A 26,513-nucleotide genomic window follows, 5' to 3' on the forward strand; every position below is an offset into this window, starting at 1 on the left:
CCAGGGTTACGACGCATGTTACAGTTACAACGCCTACAAACGCTGATCTGGCAGATGAAATATGACCAAAAAATGCAAAATAATCAATATTTAGAGGTTTTTTTGATGAAAAATGCAATAAGAATGCAGTTTACATAGTTTTGAATGCACCCAAAGCATTAAAAGTAAGGTTTTCTAGGATTTTTGACGATGTTCTGCTTACAACGATTTTCGGCTTACGACACGTCTCAAGAACGGAACCCCCATCGTAACCCGGGGACTGCCCACATATATATATAGTATATTATATATATTATAGAAACTATCATAAACTGATTTATATATATATAATATATCTATATATATATATATATATACTATATATATATATATAGATATATATATATATATCTATATATATATATTATATATACTATAGATATATATATATATATCATTATATATATATATATATATACAGTATATACTATTCACCTAGCTGCGCCCATGCATGGTGTTCTATGGTGACAGACTTAACTTTCTGGTAATTGTTTACAGATTGCCCTAGAGTGTTTCCTCTTTAATAATTGTGGTATTAATTTTTTCTTGTAACTCAGCCTAACCCTTTTTTCAGTCTGAAAGAGGTTTTATTTTGGCAGTCAAAATTGTAGGCCTATATGTTTTGCGTATACCTCTTTAAAAACAGAGCTATTTTCTATATTTTGTTTATATATTATAATTCAAAATATAAAAAAATGTGAAATAAATGTTTGGCTAGGCCTAATAGTCCTTGCCTGATCTGTAAAAGGGAGAATCCTATAATATGTAGTATGATTTTGTTTGTAAGTATTAGTGTGGTGTTTGGTTTTTATAACCACTAATGTGTTTTTTACAGCCGTTATGCCCAGTATATAATTTGATTGTTTCAGTATTGAAAGGCCTAATTCTGAAACCATATGACTGAGGTCTAAATTAGTCACTCCTTGAGAGAAAAATGTTTTTCACTTTTCATAAAGAGGTAAAATAGAAACACAAAAATGCACTTCCGTGTACAGTCACCTCTCTATTAACACTTTTTATTTGACGCAAGATAGAAAACATTTTAAAATGTTTTAAAAACTTGAAAATTTCTATATAACGCAAATTGGCACCTGACGGAGTATTGTTTTCAAATCACCCGCGCATTGGCACTGCAAATGATGGCCGTTGACATAAACAAAGACATAACCACAGTATATGTATTTATTAATAAAGGGAAAAACTTTATTTATTAATGAAGCAAAAGATTTTGTTTTTAATAGAGAAAAAAAAAACACACACACTTAAAACGAGAATCAGTTTTGTTCCGACATAGCATAATTGAGTGATGTCATGCTGCTGATAGCTACTTATAATTACACATATAACGAATAATATGCATTTTTCCATGAATCTTTTAAATAGTTATACATTACTTCGCTGTATCCAATAATATTGTATGTATTCTTATATTATTGTGTTATAAAATAATAACATAGCAGTCAATGTTTTGGTTTGGGAACCAGCTGATGGCGAATACAAGTTTATTACGCCGTATTTAACTCAGTTCTGTGCTAATTTTCTTGCTTCTAGTTAGCATAAACAAATATGTAGATATACTTTACTTATATGAGACAAGGTCATTTTATGTTATACAACTAATTTTTAAGTTGAAATATGGCTTGAGTAAGTCTTGTGAACTAAATTATTTTTTTTGTTAACAGATTGCGTTGGGAGCATGTTTATTGTGTAAAAAAAAAAAAAGTTATTCCGTTCGCTTTTTCACTTGATTTCATCGTAAAACAAGCTTTATAATTTACCTTTTATTTTCGTGAAAATAACAATAAAATTGGTTGTTTCAAGCCCAGTAGTTTTGATTAAAATTATTTTCTCTTTATTTTATCTGCATTTGTGTTAAATGGCATAACTTTACTGGAGTTTTATCCTTATTGCCGATGCACAATAATTCATTAGCAGCTTCAACAGTTTTCTCAGCTTCAGCTACAATATGGTTTATATTTAACACCATATTTCTTTGCTGATCTTTGATATATAGAAAATAAAGTTATTACATAAAAATATATCAGTCCTATATTACATAACGTTGTTTATAACATAATTACGGTAATTGTTTACTATCGTACGATGGTGGAAATACACCAAACGGATGTTGCTGTTATCCAATTCAGTTGTACTTAGCAAAAAAGCTCAGAGTTCCCCAAGTCCAGGAACATAACCCCCCTTATTCCTGTTATTATTTCATATGGGAAAAATATGTTTAAATAATGCGTTTTTGACTAATGCAAGCTCTCCAGGAATGTAACCCTCACGTTAATTGAGAGGTGACTGTATGATTAATATTCGTAATGGGGGTAGATAACATTGATAGTGAGCAAGAGGTAGAAACATACACATAACAAAAAATTTCATTTGGTAAAAAAATATCAACTAATAAAAGCACTAATAGATCCGTTCACACAGATGTGATGCAATATTTTATAGCTTAATTGTACATACAGGTTATGTGTTTTAGGATATTGCTGCTGTATAGAGCATATCTAAAATATGTGTGTAGTTTGGAACGACGGGACCTACTTCATATCAGAATGCTAGTTTGTTGATGTTACATCTCAAATCACAGTAAAATATTTAAAATCCAAATTTCATATTTAGACAACACTCAACTTTCTCCTCCCAACCAGTCTAGTCCCCAGCAAGTTACTGTGCATCGATTTATAGAGAAAGGTTGATTTTGTGTGTGTGTGTGTGTGTGTATGTTTTGTACAGTACAGGCAGTACCTGGATAGTTTTATAGGTAAACTTGATGTTACTTTGTCATTCATTTTTTGTTGTATTTTCCATGTTGTAATTACAGGCAGTCCAATTATCGGTGGGAATCCGTCCCCGGGAGGTTCCAATAAGTGAAAACCGCCATTAACTGAAACTTGGCATTTTATGGCGCCAATAAACGGTTACTGGTGACAGAAATGCCATTATGGTGCCTCTGTTTGGTATGTTATAACTCTATTACTATTAGCACGTTTTGGTGCCGATACCGGAACTTGGCCTGTTATGGGGCCATAAATAGCCGATTTTATTGTGCTAGAGAAGCCCTATAAAACTGGAATGCCAATAACCGAGTCCACCAATAACTGGGGACTGCCTGTACATACAAGTTTTTGAGAAATAATTTGCGGATATATCAGATATTTTTATGTGTTTAAAATAATATTAATACAGTTTGATAAATCATTTATCATAAAAATGTAAAATAATATTAATACAGTTTGATAAATTATTTATCATAAAAATGTGTTTAGTCATGAAAATACAGTAATTAGTGAATATTGCTATATGAAAAAATGTACGAATTAGTGAAATATCCCCTGCAGACAAGTAAATACTAATGTGTTCCACAAAAGTCCCTAACAAAGTGAACATGAAAATTTGAAATGTGTAAAAAGAGGAGGGAACTGTATTCTGAGTAGCTACTGATGCTGTATGCTGCACATCTACAAAATTAATAGTGTGTGCGGGCCTTCCGCTCCAGATTTTATGGCACAGCCCTTCAAAAGTAAAATACTGTTTGCTACAGTTCCACCTCAGTCCTATAACTGGTGTTAAAGTTTCTCTGCCCCAACGTACTCTGTACATTTTGCCCTGAACCTATGCAAGATTTGGATCCAGGACAGTGAATTGTGTGCATATACATAACCTATTCACATTCTACATACAGCACACATTATTATAGTTTGTTGATACCTTATGCTTAAATTGACACAAATACTATAAGTAAAGTTTTTATTACCATACATTAGATATATATATTTAAAAAAAAAAAACTCAGTACAGATGCAGCCATCAGTCATTGACTCCGGGTGACTTCACTTTTCCCGTGACCAGTTTCTCAGAATGAGAACCACTGACACTCTCAGTGGGTTGCTTATGCTATGCATGCACAAGCTCCTGTAGGAGAGGACAACTGACCCAAGTGCGTAGCTTAAACTTTGCAGTGACCAACCTTTTACTCTGGAAGAGAACAACTGATGTAAAGTGGCTTACTCACTGTATCGGTGGGTTGCTTAGATTATAGTCACAGATTCCCGGGATAGAGGATGACTGACTTTCTTGGTACGTAGCTATCTTCAATTTTGTAATCACCAATTTCTACAGAGGATGACCGATATTTAAGTTTGCATTTGAAATTTAGCAATCCCTAGTGTGAAAGATGACTGACTTTCTTAGAGGGGTTTAAATTTTGTAGTCACAAGTTTCTTTGAAACAGGATGACTGAATTATTCATTGGACGGCTTAGTCACTCAGAAAGAGAACTGACTCTCAGTGTGTGGCATAAAATTTTGACGTCACAAGTTTCTGTGAAAAACAGCAACTGAATTTTTCATCAATTAGCTTAACATTTGCAATTGTCAGATACGTACTGTGAATCGTCCTTTGATGGCTTCTGTAAGTATCACTTGAGTCAATCTTGATTTTTTTAAAAATTTCTATTAACACTTACAGAACGGGCAGATGGAACTAAAATGAAAAGCAAGAAAGCACCTAATGGTATGTTTTATTTAATTTTTTTTTTTTTTGTATTTCTGATGAGCATCTATACATTGACAATGGTCTGTGCAGTTTTTTTTATTTCCTTTTTTTGTTTTTCTTTTTTTACCAGGCATTCATATCCTGAAGTATCGGGTAATATTAATTGACTTTAAAGATTATATAGTAAATGTATTTTTCAGGATTTAGCTCAACAAATATGTCATAAAAAAGAAAAAACCTTTCATGCTTTTGGCAGTTGATGTCTTTCAGTAACTTATTGACAGAAAGCACTTACAACATAGTATAGATTAAATTATGTTAGAAATTTATTTTGTACACAATATGCACTATTTTCTTCCCAAAACTTTTCCAAAGTGTATTTAAGTCCATGATTGAACACCAGGTCCTGACTAAAGATTTTCAAGGACTTGGATTTTGTACTGATCAGTTGATAGAAGCAAACACACATGATTCTCTCTCTCTCTCTCTCTCTCTCTCTCTCTCTCTCTCTCTCTCTCATAAACTTTAGGTGATGATTTTTTTTCAGGGCCATTACCAGGGTTGACAGCAAGTGGAAAAGTCAGAGTCGACTGGTGGAAGAAGGTGCTGCTCGATAACGAAGAAGATTTTGAAGAGAATGACTATCTAGATAGAATAGAGCATAGTGGAAAGCTTATCTTATTACTAGATATTCTAAGGGAGAGCTGTTCTATTGGTGACAAAGTGTAAGTAATCTAAAAGTGGCCAAGTGGGAATGCACTTCTCAATATCTGTTCCAATAGTGTTATATTCAGCTGTAGCCCATTTCAATTTTCTTTCTTTATGTTAGTGCTGCTGTTATGAGTTTTCCATTCTCTACAGGTAGGCTATACAGTTGAACCTCTTAAAACCGTCATTCTATGGCCCGGGAACTCCCGTGGTTCGTCTTGATTTTGAATCAGCCGCCATTAGTTCTTTGCACTGCCTCCAGGGTGACACCACATACTGTTTACAACTTCAAGACAGCAAAAATTATGTCATATCTCCTTTGTTTTTATGAAAATATTTGATAGTAATGAAAATACTATATGAGAAGGCTCAACCAAGTCAAAAGTCTTAATCAAAATGTTGAAATGTTTGGCTTTGCATGAATTCCTTACTGTGTGCGCTTGGAAGACATAGAAGATAAAGTTTTGATAATTTCTTTTATGTAACTGTATTTACCGATTCGATGTGCCACCCATGAGATCGGATGATGCTAGAGATAAGAAGTGCAAGCATTAATCTTTATCTATGCTAGAAAATTCTTATTTCATTAGCGAATAGTTTAGTGTTCATTTTCCTCAATAGATGGCAGTGTGCTTTGTTTATGTTTTGACGGCAACATTCAAATGTACTGTGATCACTTAGATCCATTAATTATTTTTTTCATCTGACTACCCTCTACAATCAAAATAAATGGCAAAGAAACTAATAGCGAGAATTATAAAGATACAAAATTTACGATATGAAAGTCACCAATAATACTGTGCAGATTCTGAAAAGTCCAGTACTGTAGTTGACTTATGATTAGACTAACTCGGGAATGTAGGCTTAAATATTAAAGCACACTGTTTTAAAGAAAATTATACAGTATAAAGTTATAAAATGAAGTTAAAATATATGAGTGATAAAATGATAAAGCAGTGTCAGAATTAGCCAAGTAGTAGGCTAAATCAGAAACTAGGATAATTGTATGTGGAATTACTTTGCAATACTATGTTTACCAAAGGGCTTAATTTTTTAGGAATGTATTCTATATTCCGGGATTTTCTGTGGTCCAGCAGTGGGCTGGTCCCAAGGTTTCCGGATTTAAGAGGTCGCAGTGTACTTAATTTTATTTTCATGTTTGGAAAGACTCCAAACTCAAGTAATTACATTAGTGAGAGACATGAACTTTTAGCAGCTTTTTCAATAACAGAAATTTATGATTAACATTTATCATCAAAGTTTTGATTTAGATGTGATACACTTGCATGCTTTAGTTCTACTTAGGATTGAGTTATTTTAAAAGCTCCCTCTGTTATTCACAACCCTTATTGTAAGAATAACCTATTTGTCAGTTTCCAAAAGAGTTGTTAACCCTTTAACGCCGATTGGACATATTAAACGTCGATATAAATTGTCTGTTGGGTGCCGATTGGACGTATGGTACGTCGATACAAAAAGGGGTATTTTGACGTAGGAAAAATATATTTCTGGGCGAGGAAGCCGTGTCGCCCGAAATGAAATAGTCTGCTTTAGCACTATTTCTAGTAAAATATTGCTATAATACCAGAGAACTGCTAATTGGACATGTCAGAAGCCTCTGACTCGCTCACCTATATAAAAGGTGTCGGTATGAAACTGGGGCGAGTGTTAAACACTACCACAGCAACCCCTCCAATTAGCCTTTTCCTCATCAAAAGACCCTAAATACGGGGAGCCGACCCATAGGTCACACCTAGCTACCCCGTTGAAGGCGGCTGTGACGTCATACTTATCGATAGCAATGAAGCTTGGTGCACTGCAAGGGAGGGGAAAAAACCAGGGGGGGATTTCACTGGGCAACACGGCTTCCTCGCCCAGAAATAGATTTTTCCTACGTCAAAATCCTTTTTCTGGGCTCAGCCGTGTCGCTCCCGTGAAATTGTACCAGAGACACCAAGCTACATCACTCTGAAATGAAACAGAATATTAAATTGTATAAACTAACACCATAGACCAAGTGAAATAGCAAAGAGATTTGCTGCGATAGGTAGGATGTTATAAAACTGGCATAATGGAAAATATTCATATGACACAAGGACAGTACTATATTGATGTTGCAAGGAGACACTGACCTCCCTACAGCTATTGCCTGATATTTAAGATCCTCCAAGGACTTAAGGTAAAGCTTTGGAAAACCCAGTGCGACTGCCGACCAGTATATTTCTTCAGATCATCAAAGTTCATATATTTGAAGAAATTTACAGAAGTTGTTATAGCCCGAATAGCACGCGCTTTGGGAAAAGGACCCTGGGCTGACTTCCTTGGTAAAATACAAAAACTGCTGCGTAATGCCCTTTAGGGATATGGTACCACCACCGCCCCACATGAAAAGGAGGGGGGGGGCCTTTGGAAAAGGTAGATGTGCTAGATAAATAGTCCTTAGGGGTTTTAACAGTACATAAAGATGGATGTTGCGGAAGCGGAACAACCTTCCAAGGGATCGCCTTACCAAAGGGTTCTCATTCTTAGCCATAAAATAATTATTTGGTGAAAGCAACACGTAACCCGAGGGAAGGAATTCTATATGCCCTTGGCCACTAGATAAAGATGACATCTCCGATGTTCTGGCACCTGAAGCCAGACTTAATAAAAACAGTGCCTTACGCAAAAGGGTTTGGCAATCACATTTGAAGTTGTCTGTTTTAGAGTCTAACCTGAGACCATCGTTAAGAAACCATGACACTGACGACGGCCTTTGAATGGGCCGCAGGCGTGCACAAGCCCTTGGGATTGAGGTGAAATAAGACTCAGTTAGATTTATACCAAACCCGAGAAGAAAATCTTTTTCGGAGCTGACTTAGTGGTTGTTATTGTGGCAACTGCCAAGCCTTGTTCGAATAAAGGCCTGAAGAATGTTATAGTCACGTTCATTGTCATTACTTTGACATTGATTTCCTGAGAAATGTAGGCAATTGTTTAAATGCTGAATCATACTGGCGAAGTGTAGATTCTCTTTGTCTGACTCCAAGAACAGAATGGTTCTGTGGATCAATGTCCCCTACCCTCCCATACCTGCAAACTTCATGAAATCCATAAAGATAGGGTTTTGTGAAGACCTGAGGAATCGAACACAGTCACCGTTTGAACTTGTTGCGTCAGCCTCAAGCCCGGGAGAGGGAGGATGAAGACCTAGTTCTAGGAGAAGGAGAAAACCAATTGTTTCTTGGGCCAGTAAGGAGCTATGAGAGCCACCTGACCTTTGAAGGATTTCAACTTGTGCAACCCACCTTCAGGAGAGGGTTCACTGGAGGGAATAAATAAACCTCCCTCCACTGGTTCCAATCTATACTCAGGGCGTCCGTAGCGTATGCTAGAGGGTCCATACTTTGGGCTACGTAACAAGGCAGCTTGTGGTTTGCCCCTGTAGCGAACATATCTACTTTCAGACCCGGTACTCTCCTACAAACCCTCTCGAAGGGTTCCTGTCCAGTGACCATTCTGGGCTCCAGGGGGACTGACCGGGACAATGCGTCTGCTACTACATTGTGGACTCCTGCCAGATGGGTAGCCGATAGATGCCAGGTGTTCTTGTCAGTTAGAGAAAAAATTGCTATCACCCTGTGGTTCACATGACTTGACTTGGACCACCTCTGTTTATACCATGTATCACTACTGCACTGTCGAGAGCCAATCTGATATGAGTCTCCTCCGGAGGACGGAGCTTCTTTAAGGTCAGAAACACTGCCATAGCTTCCAGGATGTTGATGTGAAGCTTTTGGAACTGAGGTGACCAAGTTCCCTGAACCTTGTCTTGCTGTGAATAAACCTCCCAACCTGATAGTGATGCGACTGTATGCATCAGTAGGGACGGGGGAGGGAACTGCAACTGTAACTCTTTGGCTATTGCCCATGGACGTATAACGTTCCTTGGGGAATCAAGAGGTACCCGGCCGAACTTGTCATGACACTTGGCATTGGCCTTGAACGTCAAACTCGATTGATGTACTTGAGCTTGGCTTTCAACAGAACGTCTGTGACTGACGCAAATTGGAGCGAGCCTAGGATCGTCTCCTGATTCCTTCTCGAAGCCTTTTTGCATTTTAAGAATTGGCTCGTTACCTTGGCATCCCCTTCCCTGATGGAATGGAAAGGTTGTGTGAATCCAAGCCCCAATGGAAACCTAGCCACTGGAACTTGGATTCTGGGGCCAATCGGGACTTGGTCCTGTTGATCTTGAACCCTATATATTCCAGGAAAGATAAGACCCCGTCCATGGCTTTCCTAAACTTGTCTTTGACCATCTCCCAGATTAGCCAGTCGTTTAGGTACGCCACTACCAATAAAACGGAGACCTTAGCTCCTGCACCACTACCTCCGCCAGTTCCGTGAAAACCCTTGGGGCTATATTCAGCCCAAAGGGCATCACCTTGAAGGAATAAGCTTCTTTTACTAGTTTGAAGCCCAGAATGGATGGGAGTGCTGAGCCGTCGGGACATGATAATAGGCGTCTGTAAGACCTATAGATGGTGGTGACGCCCCCACGGGGAAGTAAGGCCCTTACCTGAGAGATGGTCAGCCTTTAGAACTTGTCGCAAGGAATGTACCAGTTTAAACGGGACAAGTCTAAGATCACCCTCCTTTGGGTCGGTTCCCTTTCTTGGGACACTGAATAGACGACTTTGAAATTTTAAGTTCTTTGTCCTGGAGACTGCTCCCTTCTGGAGAAGGTCCCTGGGGGTAATCCATCAACCCTTGGGTTGGATGCTGATAGATAGATACTATGTTTTCCGCCCAGCTGCTGAACTCCCAACGATGTTAAAAGAGATACAGCCTGCCTCCTATTGAGGAACTTTCATTGAGATGATGAGGGTCGGGTTCCTTTCCTTGACCATACACCTCTAGCTCGCCCTTGGGCTCCGGTTCCTCCACTCTGACGAAAGGGGGAACCTGTTGGCTAGCCGACGGCGAAAGGGAGACAAATTGAGGCTGTTGCCGAGGCTGAGTCTTAGAAGATGAAGGTTGGGGAACTTGCTGAATTAGTACAGCTTATAGCACAGGGTGCTGTTGCGGAACTTGGAAAGGTTGGTACCTTCTTTGACTTTTCCTAGTCCTAAAACTGGAGGAAGAAGACTCTTAATATCCTTTTGAAAGGGATGCCCCAACGCAATCTGATGCTTGATTAAATGTGATGCCTCATTCTGAACCTCGTTTACTGCCGAAGCTGGAAGAGATCTGCACCCCAGATTGAGGAAGCCAAGAAGAAGCTGTTTGGGTTCGTGCCTGATCGTAGCCTCGGATAGACATGCTTCTTGCCATTTCTCTTAGTAACCGCAAAGCCGTACGAGGCACATTGCATGCTTAAAAGTAACTACTCCGCAATGACCTTATACAGCGGTCATGAGCATACTCCAGAACCGCCGTCTCCGTCATCACTAGAGAGTTAAGAGACCTTGCAAGACGTGTCCTAGCATCAAATCCGGCTTGGATCAGTGCGTCTGACAGAGGCGCTCACTAAACAAGTTGATTGCACAGTTTGGCTTAAGCTTGCCTGCCGAGAATGTAGCCAGCAAACTTCCCACAAAACCTCTCTCTACCTTGGGGGTAGCAATGATGTGGAATCTGTCTCGCTAAGCTGGGGCTCTTCCCGAGTCACTGCCTGAAGGGTAAATCCTGCTACCTTTGATGTAAAAGGTAAGGAGTTCCCGTCATGTTGTTACCTTAGTATTTGAGCAGATCCACTTCTAGGCTCCATATCTATACTTGATGAGCCTGATTGCTAGAAAGGATAAACAGTCCCCTTGGAGACCTTGTCCTTTCTAATCGAAGCTGCCTCCATAAGCCTAACATAAGCTATAAATGGTGGCCATAACCTTTCGGGAAAATAACTCGAAATCCTCGAGTCTACGTGTCACCACCAACCTTCTACAGTCAACATCCCGCTGACAAACGGAGCGAAGTTCACTACCCTCCAAAAATCACCAGGGTGGAACGGAGGGAACGTGGACCCGTCAGGCATGCTCTGACCTTGCACCAAATTACTAGGAGGTGCCGAACTGCCGACTCCTGTCTGAGACCTGCAATCAGGGAGTCCTGTGCACGTAAACGTTTAAAAACACCCTTTCAAACCTTGCTGCGACTGAACTGACTAAGCTAGCAAGACTACTGGCCTGATTTAAAATATTCGTGTTGAACAGGTCTTTGCCGACTAAAGGGGAACCTTGTCCAGCGCTCCCTACGGTACCTTATGAGGTATCCGACCTCTAGACGTTGCAGGGATGGGACTTGAGGGGCAATGGGAAGAGTTCTCTCCTTGAGGCCTTGGATCTCATCCTAGGTTTAATATGTGTATGAACCTCTGGAACCTGCCCAGGCTTGGCTTTGTGTCTGATTGGCTTTTAAGCAAGGTTTTACCCGAAGGTTTTCTCTTTAATCTAGGAATCACAGAGAAGGAATGCGACCTGGGAGGGGGCAAACCTCCTGTGAAACCCATGAAGGAATTTGGAGTAAAGGGAGAGGAAGAATCAGTCACTCGAGGAAAGACCCCGGTGACCAACTAGGCTAGCCTCATTAACACTGTTACCTGTAACCATATCTAGTGTAATGGGCAAATCCTCACTAGTTCAAGTGAGACTTCTTCCAAACCAAGGTCTGGCAATTCTGCCTCTTGCTGTTCCATAACTGAATCTTGAATTTATTTGATAATTGGTGCTGCGACTTTTGGGTCAACGTATCCGGCAGCTTTCCCGGCTGGGGAGGCTGCCATATCTTGAGGTAGCATAAAAAGGCTTAGCTACCCCTACGTTCTGTCCAAAACCTCCAACCCAGACCTTGAGGGTGGAGAGTGCAGCATGCTTAACAGACTGCTCTGTCTGTAATGCAAGGAATGTGTCAATTTCGAGTAAAATCTTTGAACATTATGCTTATATGTTGATTGAATTAATGTTAATTTAACAGAAATTTTAACTTATTTATTTATTTAATAGTATTTATTTGATTATTATTTAGTTATTTATTTATTTTAATTGTTTATTTAGTTATCCATTTATTTATTTATTATTATTATTATTATTATTGTTTTATTTATTTATTTTTTTTATTTTTTTATTTTATTTCATTTTTTTTTTAACACTAATCCAAGTAGTGTAATATAATTCCATCACAATATGTATAGAACAAGCAGTGCGGTAACTTATCGAACAGGTAACCTGTTGTACAAGTCGTAGCAGGCAAAGCCGTTTACGTGATGCCAGACTACGGAACCGGTAAGCAATACTGCGCACGGGCATGGTTCCGGCAAACATCATGGTTGCCACAGATCCTGTAGATTCGGCAACCAGACACTGAGTGGCCTGTAAGTGCAATAATATATGAGAACATTGCACAAACTTATAGGATTATTATGATAATAATGTCATGATGCCGGAGCAGCCGAACTGAAATAATATTATATATAAAAAAATATATATGTATATATATTCATATATTTATTCGTCCCGGGGACTATAATAATTAAAACCACCCAGAGCTGTATGACCCGGAGTGGGGGGGTACACGAAGTAACCCGGGACGGCCACATGAACTCGCAAAGTCCGTGGCAAACTGGGACGGCCACATGAAATCGCAAGTTCCGTGGCAAAAAGAAAGGAAAATAATATATATATAAAAAATATATATATGTATATAATATTCATATATTTACCGTCCCGGGACTATAATAATTAAAACCACCCGGAGCTGTATGACCCGGAGTGGGGGGTACACGAAGTAACCCAGGACGGCCACATGAACTCGCAAGTTCCGTGGCAAAAAAGAAAAGAAAATAAAAATAAAAGGGAGAAATAAAATAACAAATATAATATCTCCGCCTACGGAAGAGAAACTTCCGTAAACATAGCCCTCAACGACTACCGGAGAGGCCTGAATCTAAATCCGCCTTATGCGGAGAGGGAATGTTTTAGGCGGATGGATGTAAGCTCCGGAAGCTGAAAGAAGCAGAGCGCAACAACTCCACGGAAGCCGAGGCTGAATACGCAAAGCAATCAACAACTCCGGAGGCGGTCGGCTGAGAAGCGACACCCACCAACCTAAGGTCCTGGAGGACCCTCTACACCCCCCCCTCTGCTGATGGGAACGGCTGTCAGCGACAACCGAGGCGAGAGGAGCACCCAACTACTGGGGGCCCCACGTGAGGGGGAGGGAAGGAGGGCTGATGGGGTGACGATCACGTGATCAGCGTATCCTCGCAAATAAAAGATTACGAGGAAAACGCAGGCATAGCCTATGTAGGTCTAACCGACCTAACATCCAAAATATACATAGACAAAATAAAATCAATTACTTAAAGCTAAAAGAAAATCATGCTTAACACGGGGGAAATGAAAATAAACTGTCGTAAAATATAAAACCGCAATGAAGGCCACGCGATAACAGTGGGCGCAAAAGGGGAAAAACTACTTGCTTACTGACAAAACGATAAGAAACTGCAAGCTGACGAAAAGAAAAAAGGGAAAATTCTTGAATGAAATAGGACGGTGGATAAACGGCGAAGCACGAAACAAAGAAACGTGCTCGAAAGAAGACCCCCGTGAAAAACGTGAAAATAATGAAAATAACAAAACATAAATGGAAATCGGATCGACTAAAAACTGCCACCCAAGAATAAATAAATAAATATATACATACATATATATATATACATATATATATATACATATATACATACATACATGTACTGAAATATCACATGTTACAAGCAGAGAGGAAGACTACCTCGAAGTCGGTACAATTCAAGCGTAAATCGGTACAATTCAAGGGTAAGCCGTAAAGGCGACTTGCCGCCCGCCCCCTATTTAAAAGTGACGCCTAATAAAATCCTAAATAAAGGCAAAACGATAGGCAAATTCACTCCCTAAATATTGAAAAGGGCGGAACCAGTACTTAACTTGGGTGAAGAGGTAGATGACAATCCGTAACCAGAATAAAATAAAAGAACAAATAGTAATATTCGAACGTGCGAACACGGAATGGCTATCGAAAAGTATGACGTCACAGCCGCCTTCAACGGGGTAGCTAGGTGTGACCTATGGGTCGGCTCCCCGTATTTAGGGTCTTTTCTTTTGATGAGGAAAAGGCTAATTGGAGGGGTTGCTGTGGTAGTGTTTAACACTCGCCCCAGTTTTATACCGACACCTTTTATATAGGTGAGCGAGTCAGAGGCTTCTGACATGTCCAATTTAGCAGTTCTCTGGTATTATAGCAATATTTTACTAGAAATAGTGCTAAAGCAGACATATTTCACGGGAGCGACACGGCTGAGCCCAGAAAAGTTTTTTAAAAATTCACGGAAAAATAGTTATGAGGGTTCTAGTCTAGGCGAAACTTTTGAATCACGCGCCTTAGGGGATGCTGGGAGCTCACGGATCAAAGGTGTTGTTTTGTTTACAATCGTTACCCAGGCGCGCAAGCGTGAATTTCTTTCTTCTCGCACTAAAAAGTATCAGCCACACATCTCAGAAATTATTTCGTCACAGACATAATTTTTGCACCATTTTATATTAGCCGTTACATGGAGTATTATATATGAAAATGTGTGCAATTTCATGTAAAATACAACAAAAAACAACTCATGGTTGTAGCTTTTATCAGTTTTGAAATATTTTCATATAAATAACGATAAGTGCCAAAATTTCAACCTTAGGTCAACTTTGACTCGACCGAAATGGTAAAAAAACGTAATTGTAAGCTAAAACTATTACATTCTAGTAATATTCAATCATTTACCTTTATTTTGCAACAAATTGGAAGTCTCTAGCACAAAATTTTGATTTATGGTGAATTTATGAAATAAACTTTTTCCTTACGTCCGCGCGGTAACTCTTCCGAAAAAATCATAAATTTTTTTGTCTGATTGTCGTAATGTTTGCACCATTTTAAATTAGCCGTTACATAAAGTTTTATATATGAAAATGTGTGCAATTTCATGTAGAATACAACAAAAAACAACTTATGGTTGTAGCTTTTATCAGTTTTGAAATGTTTTCATATAAATAACGATAAATAGAAAAAATTCGTCCTTCAGTCCACTTTAACTCTAATGAAATGGTCGAAAACTGCAATTGTAAACTACAACACTTACAGTCTAGTAATATTCTATCAATTACCTTCATTTTGCAACCACGGGAAGTCTCTAGCACAATATTTTGATTTATGGTGAATTTTTGAAAACTTGCTTTTTTTTACGTCCGCGTGTTACGAATTCATGCATCATTTTGTGATAATATTTTCTCTGTGTTCCCTTGATCGTTTTACAATGTGTTATATACCAAAAGGATCGTAATTTAGTGTACAATACAACAACAAAAATTAACTCGTTAGCTTTAATCGTTTTGCTCACAGCGTGATTTGTATACAATTATATGATATTTTTTTTCATTTCTAATGGTTGCATATTTTTTTTTCATTTCTGATGGTTGCATACTAAACTTCAGGCAATGACAAAAAAAAAGAGCCAAAAATGAACTCTTAATCTTGAAAACTAAGCGTGCTGTGATTTAAAAAAAAAAAAACTGTTTCCGCTTCGGTGCTCACTCGCGAACACCGCCGTCATACGGGAGACGATTTTTAAAATACCGCTTCAGCGTTTAAGGGTTAATAATATTCTATCCTTTTTTTTTAGAGTGTAGTCAAAGTTATTGTCCAAAGAGGGATCTTGAGTGTGAAACATATTATTTTGTACGTGATACAAGGGGTAATTGTAGGATTTTAGTATTAATTATTGTGAACTTATTTTTTTCAGCTTGGTCTTCAGTCAGTCTTTGCTTGCATTAGATATGATTGAGGATTTCTTACAAATGATTGATCAGGGAGAATTGGAACTCCCTGAAATAGAAGATCAAGATGGTCAAGAGCCTTTACCTATTCCTTTTAAAAAATGGAAGAAAGAAAGGGATTATCTTCGCCTGGATGGATCGACCAATGCTGATGCTCGAAAGTTCATGTGTAAAACATTTAACAGTAATACAAATGAAAGGCAAGTCAAATATAATGCAGCAACGTATGTCTTAGAATTTCAAGTAATATAAAAATTAGAACCTAGCTAATCTTACTTACTATATGGTTACCATTTTAATTGAAAAGTAGCTGCAAAGGACTGATTAGTTCTTTAAAATCTAGATTCAAAATTTTAGTCCAGAACCCAAGTCAAATTTTGACATGGAATATAAAGGTGAATGTATTCTTATGCATCAAGTATGAATAATCTCTCTCATTTATATTTCTTGTTGAATATACAGTGGTACCTCGAGATACAAAATTAATCCATTCCAAGGCGTCCTTCGTATCATGAGCTTTTCGTATCTTGGACCACATTTTACATGTAAAATGGCTAATCCGTTCCAAGCCCTCCAAAAACACCCCATTATTTTCATAATAAAGCTAAATTGACCTATAAACTATGAAATACTACAACAATTTGGACCATTCAATACCTAACTGCTAATTACCTGTAAATAAAGTGTATTGTGTACATGATATACAAGAAATACTGTACGTATGTAGTAAAATGTGGAACCTTCCCTTTTGAGTGAGGCTATCTCCGAAAGTGGCGACTGAGGAGGAGGACAAACGGCAGATACATACGTACACTTAACTTTACGAAACACATTAACAAAACTGTAACACTTAACTTTACAAAAAGTAAAAAAAAAAAAAAAAAAAAAACAAATTTTTTCTTTTTACATTTTTTTTTACTCTTTTATACTTTACGTACGTTTTTAATTACAAAATTTCAACTTCATCACCACTTTCATCTTTCTGTTTTTTAGTATCACTTGGTTCTTCCTTTTTGCTTACTCCTGCTAGTACTAAAGGCCTCATTAAAAAATAACTATCCAAGGAAGATTGCCTCTGCCTACTTTTCACAATGTTCCTGAAACGATTCAGGCAAGTGTCATCGAACTGCACAAGCATACGACCTGCGTAAGCCTTTTTGGGGTGTCTTTTTTTCCTACAAATGATTGCACTTTATGAAAAGCAGCTAGAACATTCTTAATTTCTGCCGTAGTCATAGGGTCGTCGTCCTCCTCCTCGCCGCTGCTAGAGAACTCCTCTTGAACGACGTTATGTTGCATGGCCTCCAACTCCTTCAGGTCATCCGTCGTAAGCTCCTCTTGGTGCTCCTCAAGAAGGTCGTTGATGTCATCCTCGTCGACGACCGGCCCCATGCACTTGCCGAGTACAACGATCTCGTCAAGATCTGGTTGCAAAACAGTTTCAGGATCGTCAACTGTTTCTGAATCTGCAGCACCAGCTTTACCCACATTGAATCCTCGAAGTCTCGGGCGGGTATGGCATCAGACCAGAATTTCCTCCACGAGGAATTCAAGGTTTGTCTCGAAACCTCCTGCCAAGCTTGGTCAATGAGTCGGATGCATATCACAACATCGAAATGCTCCTTCCAAAATTGACGCAAGGTGAGATTTGTGGTATCGGTGATTTTGAAACATCTCTTGAAAAGGTGTTTCGTATACAGCTTCTTAAAGTTCGATATCACTTGCTGGTCCATGGGCTGGAGGAGAGGGGTGGTGTTAGGTGGAAGATAAAGAACCTTGATGAAGGAATACTCCGCTAGGATATCTTCCTCGAGGCCAGAAGGGTGAGCAGGGTCATTGTCCAACACCAGCAGGCATTTCAGAGTGAGGTGCTTCTCTTTCAAGAATTTCTTCACTGTCGGGCCGAAACACAGATTTACCCACTCCGTGAACAAAAGCCTCGTTACCCAGGCTTTCGCATTAGCCCTCCACATCACTGGAAGCTTCTCCTGAAGCACTTTGTGGGCCTTAAAGGCTCGAGGAGTCGACCAGTAGGGGCTTCACCTTGCAATCCCCACTGGCCTTCGAACAAAGTGCGAGCATAAGCCTGTCTTTCATAGGCTTATGCCCAGGTAGCTTCTTCTCTTCCTGCGTGATGTACGTCCGACGAGGCATTTTTTTCCAAAAAAGGCCAGTCTCATCACAGTTGAAGACTTGCTGAGAACTGGAGCCTTCCTTGGTCATCATCTCGTCGAACGTCTTTTTAAAGGCTTTGGCCGCTTTCGTGTCAGAGCTAGCAGCCTCCCCATGCCGCACCACCGAATGGATGCCAGTCCGTTTACGGAATTTCTCGAACCACCCATGCGAAGCCTTGAACTTTGGGGTTGGCGTTGATATCCCTTCTCCTCCATCGTCTTCAGCCTGGGCAATCAAATCGCCAAAAATAGCGCTGGCCTTGTGGGAGATTGCCGTCTCCGTTATCGTATCGCCAGCGATTTCTTTGTCTTTATCCAGACAAGAAGAAGCCTTTCCACCTCGTCGTACACGTGGGTCCTTTTGCTGGACAAAATAGTGACACCCTTAGAAGGTGTAGCTGCTTTGATGGCATCCTTCTGCTTAAGGATGGTGCCTATTGTCGACGGATTTCGGTCGTATTCCTTGGCGATCACTCAATCACATACCAGCTTCATACTTCTTGATAATCTCCATCTTTGTTTCCAAATAGAGTATCCTCTTCTTTCCGTGAATTTCAAGTTTCTTGGGACCCATGACTACGTATATACTGTACGTAATTATGTTATGTAGTACGAATAAGTATGGAGTAAAGTTCTCACACAACACGATAAAGTATACTACTATAACGAACACTAACGAATTTACGTTAATAAATGAAATTGTTAGAACAAACGAATACTGCGTGCGTACGATATAGATGATGCCGTGCAGTGGCCGAAGAAGCACCCCGCTACGTAGTAGATGCATGGTAGGCAGGATGCTGACCAATAGGAGAGAATGATCTCATGGCGGTGACTAGCTTCAGGAACCAATGGGAGAGCAGGAGGATGATTGCGAGTCTACTCAGTTGGCGGCACGCGAGTTTCAAAATATTTGTCGGTGGTCCGGGCGAATCTCGGACTTAACAGTAACAACCTTTTGTATCTTGAGCAATTTTCATATGTAGAGCCGTAAAATTTTTCGGATTAGCTTTCGTATCTCGAGTTTTTCGTAAGTTGAGCCTTTCATATCTCGAGGTACCACTGTACTATATACAAGAGTTGGGAAATTAAGTTGTTCCTTTAGAAAAGCAAAGAATCACCTTATTCGATACGAGTATCCTTCAGCACAAGCCGGGGGGATTCATTAAAGGGGGAGCTGCTGACTTCTTAAGGCCCCATTATAAAGTACTAATTGCTTTTAATGCTATTATGATTGAAAGGATTTGCTTCAAATTTATATCTCTTACTCTTCAACTGATAATGAAATTTCAAGTTTGCTATTTATTTATTTTATTTTATTTTTTCATTTAAAGAAAATGATCCCCCCCCAAAAAAAAAGTTACTACAAAAGGGATTTTGACGTAGGAAAAATCTATTTCTGGGCTCAGCTCGTGTCGCCCTATGAAAGGATCCTTAATATCATTCTTTCTAGGCAAAATTAATCTAAATCTTACCAGAGAAAAACAAAATTAAGAAAATGTCAGTAAAACTGACTCGCTCACTCTATAAAAGAAGTGTCGGTATGAGAATAGGGGCGAGTGGGATCACTACCACGAGTCATTCACTATTTTAGACCTTCCAATCCAAAATCCGAGAGCTGATACTAACGGGTGATGCGGCCGCTACTACTACTCTAAGGATGCCACGGACAGCAGCGCCCCTAGCGGTCATCCTTAATATTTAGCAGTACGCGTTGGACGCATTTTTTCACGTGTGCTAATCTCTTGGATTTATCTCCTCTTCTTTACCATGGAACGTGCTGCCATCGCATCGGCTAAGTTAAGTGCCTCATAAGTAGTATTTTACTGTATTTTAGTCTTCCAGGGACCAGTATTTTCCTTCTAATAGGTCATATACGGTTTCCCGGTCGGCTCGTGGCGGCGCCATGCTGCCTCATGTCTAGAATTCCCGGTCTTCCATACTGGGACTTCTTGTACTTATGGGCTTACTATATCACGTTCATCGTTTTTACATCGTCTTTTTAGCTAGGTTAGCCCGTTTACCATTCTCTTAGTTTGGTATTTAGGGCTATTCTGTATTCTGGCCCAGCATCCCGGCTCTTGCTCTTCATCGGCTATCGCTGGCTCCGAGTAGTCTTCTGTTCCTCGGAACAGTTTGCCTCCTCCTGGGCTTCTTTTTCTTTTACTAAAAGTGTCTTTTCCACCTGTTATGATGTAATTTTAGTTCTTTTTAGGGTGTTAGGCTAGCCTAGGTGCATGTCCCATGTATTGGTACAGCCTGGTTCACGTGGCCCTCCCACGGTTGTGTTGCTATCGCGGCTTAGGCCACTGGCGGTCACGTGTTCCATCGCACCTACCCTTCCCCTTCCCTCCCTACAGGTATAGGGAGGGGTCTGGGGGACCCCTTGGTTGCTATGACAACCTCAGTAGCCTTCCTCCCTCCTTCTCTGAGGAGGCCAGGGGTTCTCCCCAGCTGGGGTTTAGGGCGACCACTTGTTTCGGGTACCGGGTCTCCGAGCGTAGTTGTTGAGACGGGGAGGAGTAGGCCACCCCCCCCCTCTCTCTCCCGCCGCGTTACGCCGGGGACCCCCCTCCCAGTTGTTCAGTCCCACCCTTCCCCACTATAACGAACGGAGCCTTCCGCCGCAGCCGGGGCACCTTTGGTTATAGTTCGTCTGGCTCCGCTAGCGGGCGGGGTGGTCACTTCTCGTGGTCTATTGCTTGCCTACTATATCCTTCCCTTTTTTTTCCCCCGCTACCGGAGGAGAGCTGCTTCTTACCCGGGCACTCTTCTAGTAGACGGGGGAGGAAGTTCGATGATTATTTTGTTATTTAAGGTCCTATACCCTAATTTTTACGATGAATTTTAGTATTATAGACTGTGTGTATACCATCTCCGTCGTTCTCCGTCGTGGTTTCATACCTCACCACCACACCTGGTTGGATTTTTTCTCTTGTCTCCGGCGTAGCCGGGGACAAACGCCAACCTTCTTGTTACCACACGTATTATGGCGGGGCTCTGGTTTAATCTAACTTTACCGCTCCGGCATGCAGCGGAGCAATTGTTAGGCTGTAAGTGTTCTCCTGATGCTTATGTATCTTTCCACTTACAGGCTACCAACTGTCAGGTCCTAGGGTGCAATGCGACCTTGTACGACCCATGCGCCCACGATGAGTGCAGGACTCACGCCCCATGTGCCACGAATCACAACGCCATGATCGTCTGGCACCCGGAAGCCTGCTCCATCTGTTACGACCTTGTCAGTCAGCTGGTGGGGGGGGTAAGTCGATTGTAGACTTCTTTATCGTATTACTAACAACACTTAGTTATAAGCTTGTTAACCCCGTCCCCGGCACTAGAAGCTTCATTTCGCCTTCTCTTTCAGGCTGCCGGTGTGAGGGAAGTCGCCCTAGCAACCCTGAAGGCTTGGGTGGGCGGCTTCAGCAAGAACGCCGCCAAGGGCCAGCCATACATCCTGGACAAGAAGCTGGCCATTCAGATCTTCCCCGGCGGCAAGTCAACAGGATATGTTGACCCCATCTCTGCAGCCCCTCTCATCGCTTCTATCCAGCAAGAGGTGCAGCAGTCGTTAGGGGCCGTGGCCACGCAGGAGACAGTCCCAGATGTCGCAACCCTGGACCTTAATATTGAGCCTATGGCGGTAGGTGCAGAGGATTTGTTAGTTGAGGTAGGTGTGTCAGGTGCCCAAGGTCTTTCCTTGGGCGCTCCTGGATCTTCTCCTGTCCCTTCTTCTACTGCCTCTTTCCAAGGATTTTCGGGATCTGAGATCCCTGCCCGCTCTCCCGCTCTCTCTGTACCCCCAAAGGTGAAGGGACAGAGAGAACCGAAGACCCTCGTTAAGACGACTTCTAAAAAGTCGTCGTCGTCTTCTTCAGCTAAGAAGTCTTCGACTTCCTATGCTGACGCGGTGAAGGCTAAGCCGAGCTCCTCACACTCCAAGAGCTCTAGAAGCAAGGCTTCTAAGGAGAAGGCTCGCGCTCCTGCTGAGCCAATGCCTTCTCCGGCCTCCACCGCATCCACTCCGGCAACGCCGGTTGGAGTAGCGGGACCGAGCACCTTTGATCCCACTGCCTTCTCAGCAGTGGTGATGCAACAGGTAGGAGAGATGGTCGGCTCACAGGTCTCCGCCCTCGGAACCAAGTTCGAACAGATGTTCGCACAACTGTCGAACACTTTGAGTCAGTCGGGCCAGTCCATCCAAGATCTCTCTAACAGAGTTAGAGAGAATGAGGACCGAGTAGCTGGGCTTGCTCAGGTTTCCTTACCCAGTCTCCCCAGTAGCAAGTGCTGGTATTCCCCAGCTACCCTCCTTATGAGTCGCTATCAGCCTTCTCCATGGATAACCCATGGAGAGTAGCCGCTTACGCTCCATTCAAGGACGGTATGATCTCTGTCCCGGAGTGTGGAACTCGAAGGATTGAGGACTTCGAGTTTTATCCTCCGGGATTGACGCAGCCTTTCATTGGGTATGCTAGGCTGACCGCAGCGGCACTCACTAGGGAAGACAAGATCACCAGAGAGCATGTGCTTTATAGTAGAGAGCACGCTCAGCGGGAATGGGTTCACTGCCTTGAGGACTGGGAGTGTACCAACACCAAGCTCCAGGCTTTCAAGAGTCCTTTTACTATTTTTGTGACGGAGGAGGAGGCTTCTCTTCCGTTCGCTACCAAAATAGTGAAGCGACTCTTCAGGCAGTCCTCAAGGATGAGCCCATGCCACAACTGAGGGAAGCGGAGTCTACTTCTCCGCTCTTCCCAGCTTTCGGGGAATTGTGGGAGAACTTGCCTTCCACTTTCACGCTTGGTAAGCTCAAACCGGACTGTGCAATGGACCAGTTTGGTGAAAAGCTTCCAAGGCTGCCTGATACCTTGATTCAGGCAGAGTTCGACGCTCGAACTAGGTTTGGGAGATCCCTCAATTCTCTAATAATTACTGAGATGGCTGCTTTATCGTATGGCACAGAACCTTTATTTAAGATTCTGGCCAAGTCTCAGCTTCAAACGGTTCAGACGGATGCTTTCGACTTCTTCCTAGCTAGGAGGAACTGTCGAAAGCACGTTCTGCAGGAATGCACTATTAGGCACGAACCTAATAGGCTCCTGGCTTCCAGCATGTGGGGGGCGGACCTCTTCCCAGAGTCCGCGGTGAATGAGGTACACCATGAGGCTGCTAGGCTCAACCAGAGCCTCAGAGCTAGATGGGGTATCTCCTCTAAGAGGAAACAAGAATCCGCCCCCGCTGCTGGTAAGAAACCAAAGAAGGCTGGTAGAAGATTCCAGCCTTACCAGAAACGTCAGCAGCAGCAGCAATTCGTTCAGGCCGTCCCAGTTACCCAACAGGGACAGCCTGCAACTTCAAAACAGACCCAACCCATCCTCCTTGTGTCTCCTCAGTCGCAACCCTCGACCTCTTACGCACTCTCGCCGGCCTTCAACCCTGTTTATGAAAGTCAGGCTTACCCTCCCTTTTCGGGGCAGGCGAGAGGTAGCAGAGCGCGAGGCCACTTTCGCCAGCGTGGCTCAGGTAGAGCGACAAGGGGTAGGCAGTTCAGAGGAGGGCGTGGAGGTCAACCCGCCCAACAACGATGAGGCTCCCCAGGTAGGAGGGAGGATTTTTGCTCGTTGAAAATCAAGATATATAGTTATACTCCTCGTTATAAAAGTTTCATTGAATTTAGTTCAGTCCTCTTGGAGATTTAAGCATTTATTTTTTTCAAAACTAAGTTTTGAGGAAATGGCAAAAAAAAAAAAAAATGCTAATTTTGTGATAGTCGTATAAGAAATATGGCGTAAAAGGTAACGGGTTCTCCTCGTCTGTGGTGAACATAGTGAACAGGCTCTTAAAGGCCGTGATTCTAGTGTTTGCGCAGTTCCTCTCTTCCAAACTGCGAACCCATGTCTGTTGGGCCTGGTCCCTGGAAAGGATGACTGTTTCCTTTGGAACCTCATCCTCCCTAACAAGAGCAGCCTCCGTAAGCTGAACATAGCCAATGAAAGGGGGCTGCAAGCCTGCGGGGTAGAACTCGAAGTCCTTGAGTCTCCGGTTACTGCAACCTTCTGTCGTTAACATCCCATTGATGAACGGAGCGAAGTTCGCTACCCTCCAAGGGTTACTTGGATGAAAGGGAGGGAGAGTAGAACCGTCCGGCATACTCTGGCCTTGCACTAGATTACTAGGATGGGCTGAGCCTGCTGCACCCTGCTTAAGACCTGCAATGAGAGACTCCTGAGTACCCAGTCTCTTAATCACCTCCTCAAACCTTGCCGTAACTGTATTGACCAAAGTTCCTAGGTTAATGACCTGTTTTAAGATATTCATATTGAACAGATCCTGCCCAGCGGGAGAGGAATCCCCCTTCTCCTTTGGTACCTTATGAGGTATCAGGCCCTTAGAAGTTGATGGTAAGGGGCTCGAAAGGAAATGGTAAGATTTCCCCTCCTTTGACCTTGTTTTTGAGGACTTTGACAGGGACTTCTGTCTGGGTTTAGTACCTCCGGTATGGGATGCCAGAACACTTTTAGGAAGGTTGTCATATGATGCTTTTGGTACTGAAGCTCTTTTTTTGCAGTGTTTTTGACTGAAGTTTCTTTACTTTAGGTATCACCTAGGAGGGTTGCGACCTAGAAGGAGGCAATTCCCCGGTGAAACCTTGAAATGATTTAGAAGAAGAAGGAGTGGAAGAGTTAGACGTACTCAAGGAATGACCCTGAGGACTTAGAAGGCTAGCCTCATCAACGCTCTTACCAATACCCATATCCGATGTAATGGGCACATCTTCTGTAACCGGAAGTGGCACTCCTCCCAACACAAGCTCCGGTAACTCCTCGTCTTGTTGTTGAGATACCAGTTCCTGAATAGTATCAATTATTGGAGTTGCAACTTTTGGGTCCACGTAGGCAGTTTGTTTTCCTGCCGGGAAGATTAAAGCCGCCATGTCCTGGGAAAGGATGTAAGGCTTCGCCTTCCCAACGTTCCGCCCAAAGCCTCCTACCCAAACTTTGAGGGTGGAGAGAGCAGCATCCCTTGCAGACTGATCCGCCTGTAAGAAAAGAAATATGTTAACCTTGAACTTAAATTACTATGCTATCGGATACGATAGGGCTAAAAGTTCAGTAAGATACTATACTATCACAAAGACCACATTAAAGGTAGAAGCACAGGGAACAGGTAACTTACCGAAGAAGTAACTTGATCTACCATCTCTTAGCAAGCAAAACAGTTCTCGTGATGCCACACTACGGAGTTCTCTATCAGCACAGCGCTGGGGGCATGGCCCCGGCAAACGTCGTGCCTGCAAGGGTCCTGGAGGACGGCAGTACAGCCGGCAACCAGACATTGGGTGGCTTGTAAATGTAATGATACATGAGTATCGCTATGTAAAAAGATATGAAAAGCTCAAGGTAACATGATATTATGCCGAAGTGGCCCGGACTTAAGAGACATATGCATCCCGGGAACTCGTGCTAAGAGCATATAAATCAACCTGGAACCGTAGTAGCCGGGAGGACAATACAATCCGGGTATCCCGGAACCTCCTATTGAAGCTACCTGACCAGGGAGAATGAAATACAAAGGCACTAGCAACGGGCTATCCCGGGCGGCAATGAACCTGGGGGTTCAATGTACGTAATTAAACGGAACAATAAAGTAAAAAATTAAGACTATTATCTCCGCCTACGGAGGTACAACCTCCCGAAAACAAAACCCTCGACGATTGCCGGTGAGGCCGGAATGCCATATGCGGGGAGGGAATGTCTAAGGCGGAAGGGTGAATACACTCAGAGAGGCGGGAGGAGCCGAGCACGCCCGGACTACCACCAACTCCGAAGTAAGGTCGGCTGAGAAGCGACACCCACCGACCTAAGGCCTGAGAGGCCCCCCTCCACACACACACACACACACAGGGACTTGGGTCGGTCGTCAGCGACAACCTGAGCGAGAGAAGCACCCACTTAGTGGGGGCCCCGAGTGGAGGGGGGGAAAGGCAGGTGAGGAGGGGTGACGATCACGTGACCCGGCGGCTCCCCGCGATTACTGGACCGCGAGGAAGGTGCAGGGGAAACCTACCTAGTAGGCTAGCCGACACGAACACCCACGAAAAACATACAAAAATAAATAATAATTACTTAAAACTAATGTAAAATCATGCTCTAAAACGGGGGGAGGGAAAAAGAAATAGATTGGAAGAGAAATGAACATTAATTCACCTAACAACCAGGCAGGACCACCCAATAAGGATGGCCCTAACCAGGAC

At 42.0% G+C, this 26,513-nt stretch overlaps 1 protein-coding gene across 1 annotated transcript in view; it reads left to right on the forward strand.

Moving 5' to 3' along the window:
- LOC135220917 (transcriptional regulator ATRX-like) overlaps positions 1-26,513 on the forward strand; it is a 507,237-nt gene that overhangs the window by 388,279 nt on the left and 92,445 nt on the right. Inside the window, 2 exon segments of the mRNA XM_064258551.1 lie at positions 5,093-5,270; positions 16,049-16,282. Of these exon segments, the coding sequence (XP_064114621.1) occupies positions 5,093-5,270; positions 16,049-16,282 (412 nt within the window).

The sequence above is a fragment of the Macrobrachium nipponense genome, chromosome 2, assembly GCF_015104395.2.
Source record: "Macrobrachium nipponense isolate FS-2020 chromosome 2, ASM1510439v2, whole genome shotgun sequence".
Lineage (NCBI taxonomy): Eukaryota > Metazoa > Arthropoda > Malacostraca > Decapoda > Palaemonidae > Macrobrachium > Macrobrachium nipponense.